This window comes from Gastrolobium bilobum, unplaced genomic scaffold (genome assembly GCF_033153095.1).
Source record: "Gastrolobium bilobum isolate Gb01-03AN ecotype WA unplaced genomic scaffold, APGP_CSIRO_Gbil_v1 utg26785, whole genome shotgun sequence".
NCBI lineage: Eukaryota > Viridiplantae > Streptophyta > Magnoliopsida > Fabales > Fabaceae > Gastrolobium > Gastrolobium bilobum.
Genome location: NW_026899806.1, coordinates 75,462 through 85,955, shown reverse-complemented (window position 1 = coordinate 85,955; position 10,494 = coordinate 75,462). Strand labels below are relative to the sequence as shown.

General features: G+C 34.7%; 1 protein-coding gene across 1 annotated transcript; it reads left to right on the top strand.

Annotated features, from left to right (window-relative positions):
• Positions 1-856: 856 nt before the first annotated feature.
• On the top strand, positions 857-9,189 carry LOC133293715 (wound-induced basic protein). The gene is made up of 2 exons (XM_061492315.1): positions 857-1,017; positions 8,829-9,189. The coding sequence occupies exons 1-2, from the start codon at positions 940-942 to the stop codon at positions 8,889-8,891; spliced, it is 141 nt and encodes a 46-aa protein (XP_061348299.1). The 5' UTR covers positions 857-939; the 3' UTR covers positions 8,892-9,189.
• The last annotated feature ends 1,305 nt before the right edge of the window (positions 9,190-10,494 follow it).

Genomic DNA, 10,494 nt, shown 5'->3' with positions numbered 1-10,494 from the left:
AAAAGAGTTAATTTTTAAACTAAAGAAAACAAAATTATAATAATATTAAAACTCCAAAAAATCAACATTTCTTTCGTTATTTATTTTTATCAAGTAGAAAATCCAGTTTTTGGACTTTTAGAAAACATACTCTTATGTAATCTGATTTAATTAATATATCTAATTTTTTGTTAAAAAAATGTGACACATGTCAACACCTAATGGGTGACGTCTAAATTAGGCGTGATTGCCTCTTTAATGATGCCCAATTTAGACGTGATTAGTGACGCCCAAATTGGTTGTGATTGCCTCTTGATTGACGCCCAATTTAGGCGTGATTGGTGACGCCCAAATTGGACGTGATATTGTACAATAAATATGTAATTATTTCTAAAACTGCCATAAATTCAAAATTAATTTATTAAAAAGCATTAAATTAATTTTTTTGCCTAGGAAATACTAATGTGTAGTTCAATATCTTTATATTCCATTTCTCCGGTCTATCTTAAATCTTAACCTCACTTAAAAAAAGAGAGTTAATTTTTAAACTAAAGAAAACAAAATTATAATAATATTAAAACTCCAAAAAATCAACATTTATTTCTTTATTTATCTTTATCAAGTAGAAAATCCAGTTTTTGGACTTTTAGAAAACATACTCTTATGTAATCTGATTTAATTAATATATTTAATTTGTTGTTAAAATATATTTTTTTGTATTTTTTTTTAAAAAAAAAATCCGAAACTAAAATGTCCAAAATGTCGGGTCCCCAGCTTAGAAGCAATATGGGCTTAGCAAGCAAGCTTGGACGACTTTGACCCAGATCCGAAATGATGCCCGTCAAAAGCGACCCGTTTGGGTGTTCTCGAACAATAAATTCTCGACGGATGCAGAAATTGTACGAGGAAGAACTAGGGTTTCATCTTTTGCCGTAAAACCTTTTCCATCAGAAAGTAACAATGATCTACGACGTTAACTCTCCTCTTTTCCGATCCTTCCTCAGCCAGAAGGGAGGTTCCTCCGATAAGAGGTTTGTTGTTCTCTCTCTCTGATTTGTTGAGGTTTATGGTAGATTAGGGTTTATGCATTTGGTTCAACTTTTGTGGTAGAGTGGTTTTTCGTTGTTTTTCCAAGTCTCTTTTTATGTTTCTATGTTTATTTAGAAATAGGTATATTGGTTGAAATCGAATGCTTTATTCACAAATTATAAATTATATATAGATTCTAGTGCGGTCGTTTTAAAGTTTTCATCTTATGTTGTCTTTCTATAATTTTGCGACTTTCCCATTCTCTTATTTGTGCAAAATTCTTGTATTTATATTTATTTATGTTAAAAAAGTGAATGGCGGATGATGCCACATGGTTTGCAAGTTTATTGTATTTGGAATTTAGCATAGTGGATATTTAGATTTGCTTTCAGTTTCTGTGTATGGCATATGCTCTTTCATACTTACCCAGAAAATAAGAAAAAGAAGAAGAAGGAATACACTCGCTTTCAGCACATTCTTCGGGGTGGGTGGTTGGGAGATTTGGGAAGAGTTCATGGCTTCCTAGGTTTCTTTTCCTGCATAAAGAAAAGAAAATTCTTTCAATCTTCAGCATTCGCTTTGCATAGCCCTTCAAGTGATAATCTTATGTTAAATATATATTTGCTTGATGATTAGTAGGATTTCATGCGGTAATGATAGAAAAGGTGTATTTTCTTTTGGAAATTAATTCAGTGTGACAATACGTGCCCTAGAGTGATATGACTGATGCAGCCATCAGAATGGCAATTGACTAGGTGTAGGAAGTGGTAATAGGGCTATAGTTGGTTATCTAGCAATATCAACCAAGCCTTATCCCGCTGGGGCGGCTAAGGTTTTAGATAACTCAGTTAAATGTGGAACATGGAATCCACCATAGAGATTTTTTTTGGCTTTTGAAGCATTCCAATATACAGAACAAGATTTTGAGAAAGTTAATTTGGAATTTTGGATTGAATAAATGGACTCTTAGAACACCACCTTGAGCTTATTCTCCTAACAATTAACACTCCCTTGCTAACAAAAAACAATGGTGAGTTATTTTTGGTGTGAATAACTAGTTTAATTAACTTTGTGGTTTGGGAGTTTTGGGTTTCATTGTTAGGGAAAAAAGAATTATAGGCTTGTAATCATGGAAATTTTGGAAAAGGTGTTTGTCTGTTGGTGACATGTTAATTGATATCTATACGGTTGTATATATTTATTTTCTGGTGACTATGGGTCTATTTGATATGCTAGAAAATAAGGGACAATGCAGTACAAAAAAATTGTGCTTTCTTTGATCTGTAAAATAGTTGAAGTACTGGAGTAACTGGACAAAAAAATTGTGCTTTCTTTGGTCCTGCATATGCGAAACGTTAGATTTCCTTCACCGTATGTTTCCTTCACCTTCACCTTCTCTCTCTCTCTCTCTCTCTCTCTCAGTGTTAGGGAATTAGTTCAATCATTGGGTGTTTTTCAGGCCATCTTCAGATTGATAATGTTTGTGGTTTGGGTTTTTGGAAGGGGTTGTGGGGGTTCAGCAGTTTGTGCAGATGAGTGTGTTTATGTTGATAACTATTGTGGATAGTTGAAAGCCTTTTACTTTTCCAACTTTTGGATGATCTTTATTTTTTTCTTTCTAATTTTCTTTCCTTCTAGAACCAATGGTCAGCATTTACCACAATTAATTATTATTGTTACTCGTTTAATATTTAGATTTGATTGTAAAATGAAAAGCTTCAGTTTACAGTGCAACGCTGTAAAGAAATGGTTTTGGACTCACCCACGATAATTTCATTGTTAACTTTTGCTTCAAACTTCTCAATGGTATTTTTGGCAACCATGTCAATAAAAAGTTTAAAGAGTTTTAGGGATTGCAAGGTATTTTTGGCAAGGATTGTGCAAACGGTCATAGAGCTGAGACTGTTGCAGATGCAATCGAAAGGGAAATTGATGACATTCAAGTTGATGATGATTGGCTTCAACAGTCTTGTAATTCACCAGCTTCTATTGGAAATACTTCAAATAGGACTGAACATGCTTTTGCCAGTCCACATTCCTAGTGCCAATGCCTTGCACAAGTAGCCTCTAATTTTCTTGAAAGTTTTAATGGCATAAGGATGTAGTGATAGCTGATATTGCAAAGTAGCAGCCAAAGTGCTGGATCCTTCAAAAAAAGACTTGGTTGACGAGGTTAAGAAATTAGGATTAACTGAGGAAGAGGAAATTGACTTATTTATAAAATTTTCTCAAAATCAGCAATTTGAAAAGTTCTTTTTGGAGTTCCAAGGTCCCCAAAGAATGTCCTTTGTGAGGAAGATAATGAGAATGTGATAGTGGAGGGGAATTTGATGATGATTGTTGTATGGTTTTGGATGTTATGGATAATAACTAGTTTGACCGATTCCTCTATGGCTATTAGTGATTATTGGGCATATATTTTGGATATTTATTAACTATATGCTCCTTATTCTATTTTGTGCTGGATAAAACCAATACAGGTTGTTTATTTTGGAATGGTTTTGGTGTTTATACAAGTTATTTATGTATCATGATCTATTTGTTTTATCCCTTTCAGTGTTTATATTATTTCATTTTGTTGTCTACGCAAGTTAAGGTTACATCAATACAAATTACCTACAAGATGTTTATAATACATTATTGAGAATGTTTATTAGTTTCGTTTAGAGTGTCAAATTATGTTTTCATCAAGTCAGAATTGACTTTGAAGATCTTGGAGTCTAATTTTCTTGGATTTGATGCATTCTTTTTTTTGGCTCTGTTTTTGTTGGGCTATATGTAAGGAAAATGGAGTTCATGATACATAATCCTTTTTCTAAGTTCGTTCTCTTTAACTATTGGCTTTTTGAATCTTTCTACATTTCCTGTGGTAGTCCATGTGCACCAACTTGTAGTGAAAGCACACTTCCAAATTGTTTTTCTTCATTGTTTTGATTTGAGTTCGAATTCTGTTTTTCAAGACAGTAGAATTAAGGTATATGTTATGAAGACTATGTAAATGTTAGTCCCATTTCATTATACCGAGTTGTTTTGGCTCAGCTTACAATATGAAATTAATTGTTATCGTTGTTAGGCTCTTGTTCCAATCTGCTCTTATTATTTGTGGTTACTTATGCCGGTATGATAGCTGTTCATTTTAAATGATGTATAACATGCAATAAATGTAAAGGAAGTATTGGCTTGGAAGTTGAAATTATTATTTTCCTTTTAGAGCAGAAGAAATTGTAGGGCTTGATGCCTTTCTGCGCTATAGAGTTGAGTCCATTCCAAATGCTGATATAACTTAGTTAAATTCAAAATTAATCAACTCCGTTGTTGTCTGATGCTTTCATTAAAGCCACTTCAGAAGAAAACCTTTACGTCCATTTCCTGCTTTTGAAGAATTATATTTTTAAAATTATTTTTGATGAATTGGAGTTTTTTAGTCTCCTTTTTATATACAGTTTTTATTAACCGCGGGTCTAACCCTCCACTATACTTATAGCTTTTCTCCATTCTGTTCTAAGACATACTGTCCGCCAATCTATATCCCACTTTACTACCTTCCCCCAAGTAAGTTTCGGCCTACCTCTGCCTCTTTTTGTGTTTAGCTCTTGATAACAAACTTCTGTTCTTACAGGAGCTCTTGATAACAAACTTCTGTTCTTACAGGAGCATCCATGGGCCTTCTCATCACGTGCCCAAACCACCTCAATCTATGTTCTCTCATCTTCTCGGCTACCGGTACTACTCCGACCTTTCGTCGAATATCTTCATTTCTTATCTTATCCATCCTTGTGTAACCACACATCCACCTTAACATCCTCATCTCTGCTACTCCCATCTTATGCTCATGTTGCCTATGTGCTGGCCAGCATTCCGCTCCATACAGCATTGCCGGTCTTACTGTCGTTTTATAGAATTTTCCTTTTAACTTCAGGGGGATTTTGCGGTCACACAAAAATGCAGATGCACTGCGCCATTTCATCCACCCTGCTCTGATTCTGTGATCTACATCCTCATCAATCTCGCCACCTTTTTGTAAAATGGAGCCCAAGTATTTAAAAGCATCTTTTTTGGGTACCTCTTCACCATTTAGATGCACGAGCTCTTGGTCCCCATCTCGAACCAGAGAAAACTCACACTTCAGATACTCAGTCTTGCTTCGACTTAATGCGAATCCTTTGGATTCCAATGTGCCTCTCCACAATTCAAGTTTTCTATTAACACCCTCCTTGCCCTCATCAATAAGCACAATATCGTCTGCAAAAAGCATACACCATGGCACTTCCTCTTGAATATCTTTTGTTAGTTCATCCATAACTAAGGCAAAGAGGTAAGGACTTAGAGCCGACCTTTGGTGTACACCTACCGTGATAGGAAAATAACTTGATGATCCGTTACAAGCTTTTACACATGTAGTAGCCCCATCATACATATCCTTGATTGCCTGTACATACTTTAATGGAACCTTTTTCTTCTCCAGAACCCACCATAAAACTTTCCTTGGAACCCTATCGTATGCTTTCTCAAGGTCTATGAACACCATATGCAAGTCCTTCTTCTTTTCTCGGTATCTTTCCATTAGTTGTCGCATCAAGAAAATGGCTTCCATGGTACATCTTCTTGGCATAAATCCAAATTGATTTACAGAAACCTTGGTATCTCTCCTCAAGCGATGTTCAATAACCCTCTCCCACAACTTTATAGTATGGCTCATTAGCTTAATGCCTCTATAGTTTGAACAATTCTGTATATCTCCCTTGTTTTTGTAGATAGGCACAATCATACTTTTCCTCCATGCATCAGGCATCTTATTCGTCTGGAGAATCTTATTAAAAAGATTGGTCAACCATTTTATTGCCGCATCCCCCAGGCCTCTCCACACTTCAATAGGGACACCATCAGGCCCCATGTCCCAAATGGAAAGTCAATATTTGGAGCGACGACTTGCGTGGACAAAGTTGGGCATTCAATCCGAAGAAGGAATGGAATTAGATGACGCATCTGATGACGAAGAAGAGGACGTCAATCCCTTGAGGATTCTAAACCAGGTACAGAATTGGGAAGTGCAACCTGGTTTGTGATGATGAGCCGATCTATGATGATAATCCCATTTATGATGATTATCCTATTGTTGATAATTATCCCATTTATGATGGATCCATCTTATGGTGAAGATTCAGTTTATAATGATAATCCAGTCTATAATAAATCTGATGGTGAATCAGATTATGAAGATCTAATAGAGGAAGATTTATCATTTGAATTTTTGTCTAAAGAAATTCAGATCAGTGGAGATAAACAAGATTCGAGGACGAATCTTTTCCAAGTGGGAGAGAATGATGCACTTACAGTTGGCCCATTGCACATGGCCCAACTTGATTCAGGAAGCCCGGAGTCAACTAGAATTGTGGCCCAATAAATATGACCCAATTTTTAAAAGAAGCAGTAATTTGAAATATAACAAGTTACAATCAAATCCAAGTCCAAATCAAGCAGCAGATATGATCGTGATTTGTTTGGGAAGAAAAGGAAAGCAACATATTTGGCATGATTTGAGATTAAAGATTTGGGATGTATTTTGAATTAGTTATTTGTAATTATTTATTTATTTTTTAGATGTTAATTACTTTTATTTATTTTAGGAAGTTTTATTATTTTTTGAATTTTAGTTTTTTGAATTTTGAATCAATTTGTAATTAGTCTATAAAAGGGATCTTATGACCCTTATTTTAGGAGTTGAATTTTGTTATTTTGAATATAGAAATTGAGAACCGGAGGGTTACTCTTTAGAGAAAATCCCAACTTTCAGTTTAGCCACTTTTCTATGCGCTTTCATAAGCACCCTTTTATAGACTAATTACAAATTGGTTCAAAATTCAAAAATCTAATATTCTAAAAATAATAAAACTTCCTAAAATAAATAAAAGTAATTAACATCTAAAAAATAAATAAAAAATTACAAATAAATAATTCAAAATACATCCCAAATCTTTAATCTCAAATCATTCCAAATATGTTGTTTTCCTTTTCTTCCCAAACAAATCACAATCGCATCTGCTGCTTTATTGGGACTTGGATTCGATTGTAATTTGTTGTATTTCAAATCACTGCCTCTTTCAACAATTGGGCCATATTTATTAGGCCACAACTCTAGTGGACTACGAGCTTCTTCAATCAATGGTTGGGCCATGTACAATGGGCCAATTGTAAGTGCATCATTCTCCTCTGCTAGAAAAATATTCGTCCTTGAATCTTGTTTATCTCCACTAATATCAATTTCTTTGGACAAAAACTCATATGATAAATCTTCCTCTTTTAAATCTCCATAATTTGATTCTTCATCAGATTTATCATAGACCGGCTTATCATCATAAACTGAATCTTCATCATAAGATGGATAATCATCATAAATGAGATAATTATCAACAATCGGATAATCATCATAAATTGGATTATCATCATAGATCGGATCATTATCACAAACTGGATTATGATCATAGACTTCAAAGTCTAGAATGCTGATTTGCATCTCGATATCTTGAAAAGTGGACTGATTTTCAGATCGTACTTCCCAATTCCGTCCCTGGTTTAGAATCCCCAAGGGATTGACGTCCTCTTCTTCGTCATCAGATGCGTCATCTAATTTCATTCCTTCTTCGGATTGAATGCCCAACTTTGTCCACGCAAGTCGCAGCTCCAAATATTGACTTTCCATGCTCTGCACCTCCATAAGAGTTTGCTTCAAAATTTGAATTTTCATGCATACCCGCACGATTCGTCGCTCCAAATCTTGAATTTTCTTTCTCTGTGGCCGCACACAGTTGTTTCAAAACTTGGATTTTCTTGTCCAACGCTTGCTCAAGTTGTTCCTTCAAATCCTGGATCCGCCTTCCGAGCTCTTCATTTTCTATGTCTCGCAGGTCAATCTGACGCAGTTGTCTACATTCTTCAGGAACGAATCCACGTTCCCTACCCTTGTGACTCCGCCGTCGTCGACCTCCACGATTCTGTTCAGCCATTGGTTGAAGGCAACCTAGTGCTCTGATACCAAATGATGCCGAAAGCGCATAGAAAAGTAGCTAAACAAAAAGTTAGGATTTCACAAAAGAGTAACCCTTTGGTTCTCAATTTCTATATTCTCAAATAACAAAATTCAACTCCTAGAATAAGGGTCATAAACACCCTTTTATAGACTAATTACAAATTGATTCAAAAATCTAAAATTCTAAAAATAATAAAACTTCCTAAAATAAATAAAAGTAATTAACATCTAAAAAATAAATAAATAATTCAAAATACATCCCAAATCTTTAATCTCAAATCATTCTTAATATCTTGTTTTCCTTTTCTTCCCAAACAAATCACAATCACATCTGCTGCTTTATTGGGACTTGGATTCGATCTTTGTCATGTAATTAAATGAAATTGTATTGTTTTTTAAACCACTCATTCGTAGGCCCTATGACATATAGTAGATTAAAAACTAATGGGCGGGATTAGCTAGTTTTTTCTGTTGAAAAAGTTTTATGACATGTCTATATCTATTGCCAACTTCATTTTTATTACTGCACGTTTGCCTTTACATTTTTTAATCCTCTGATTGTGTGTAGATGACGACTTGTTGAGGTTCTCGTTAAAAATTCTGTTGGATGTGTATGCTTTATCTGTTGCTAAACTTAATTCTGTTTTGTGTTGTTACTAAAATCTTTTTTCTTTCCCCCTTGTCAGTTGTCATGATAGGTGGTGATTTTGGTTTTTTAGTATTTTATTTTGGTCCTGTTTTTGAGATTTTTAATTAAGGTTAAACTGTTGTTTTTTATCTCAGGAAAACGGAGGAGCAGAAGCCAAAAGAGCAGAAACCTAAAGCCAGTGAGAACAAACCTATCATGACTGAGTGATAACAGCTTGGTTGCATTCAGTTGTAGAATGAAATCGGGGGCTAGTTAGCTAATGTGTTGCTTCTATAAAAAGTATGAACTTTTGGCTGTTTTATTTGGTGTATGTGATGAATCTGGAGCTTGCTATTTGTAGTGGTTTAATTTCCGTTATGGTTATTGTGGACCTGTGTTGGACCCGTTTTGAATTTGACGCACACAAGCAATGAAGGGACTCGTTTTAAAGTTTAGTTAGAAATACAATGTAATTTCTGTGTCAACAGTGACATTGATTACATATATAACGAGTATGATTTTCTTGACAATCACATGAACTCTAGCGCCACCTACCGTACCACTTTCCTCCCCTTTCCCGTTATTCTTTTTCTTTCATCTTCAAACCCCACAAGCGAATTTACTTCTTCACACTTGTTTATTTTTATTTTATATTTTTTTGTATTGCTGGAGTGCTATAAACAGCCCAAAGACAAAAACAACAAATTACAAAGATATTGCATATATAAGACTACGTTCTCTACCAGAAATCTAGATCTGAAGGCAAATCCAACCATGAATAAGATCACAAGGGGGAACACTGAAAGTCATATGGTTTGGAGGAGCAATAGCAAAGCCAAATTTTGCTAGCTTGTCAGCATGCTTATTGTTCTCTCGAGGCAGAAAATCCAACTGAACGGAATGCAGCTTCTTAATTAAGTTTTTAATGCGACACACCAAAGAAGAAGCCACCATCCTCTGTTTCACCAGAAATGCACATTAAAGCTTCTTTAGAATCACAAGCAGTAATCGTTAGAGCATTTAAGTTCCAAGCTAGGAGCATGCCATGAAAGCAATCCCATAATTCAGCTTCTAAAGTTGAACAGTAGTCAATGTTATAAGCAAAACCAGAAAACAAATTACCATTAGAATCACAGATAAAACCACCACAAGCACTTTTAGAACTAGTTACATAGGTTGCTCCATCATCAAATAAAAAGCTTTGCTGAGATTTGTGACATGTTGCCCTATTTGAGATAGAGCCAACAAAACTTCTGGATTATACAAATGGTTACTGGCAGGTTTCATGTCCGGTAAGAAGTGAAGAATTTTGGCTATAGGATCTGTATCTATGTAGCACCGATACTGACATAGGATACGTGACACGACACGACACTCCGACACGATGATTCTAAATTTTTTTAGATTTTGACACGTTAGGACACGTTTTGATATTAAATAATATATATAATTTATGTAGTATATATTATATTTAATATTCAATAATTTAACTAAAAAATGAAAATAAACTTATAATATCCATAAATTTTGCAAAAAAACATAAGATATCCCAAATATTTATATTAAACTCAATAAAATGGTAATCTTAATCCATCAAATCTAATAGTTGGAACAAAAAACTCAACGCAACGCAACCTTTGAACATTTTTTTGAATTTCTATTACGCGTGTTGGAGTGTCGGGAAGTGTCGGAGTGTCGGACACGACACATCAGGATATTTGAAGTGTCGGTGCTTCATAAGTTTGTATCAAACGCCTCGTCTCGAGCCAGTTTGTTAACATACAATATGGTAATAAAAATGCAGCATGCTTAATTTATTAAGCGGAAGACT

Coding starts and splice junctions, on each gene's coding strand:
- LOC133293715 (XM_061492315.1), top strand. CDS start 940: ATGATCTACGACGTTAACTCTCCTCTTTTCCGATCCTTCCTCAGCCAG. Junction 1,018..8,828: donor CCTCCGATAAGAGGTTTGTT/GTTCTCTCTCTC, acceptor AGGAAAACGGAG/GAGCAGAAGCCAAAAGAGCA.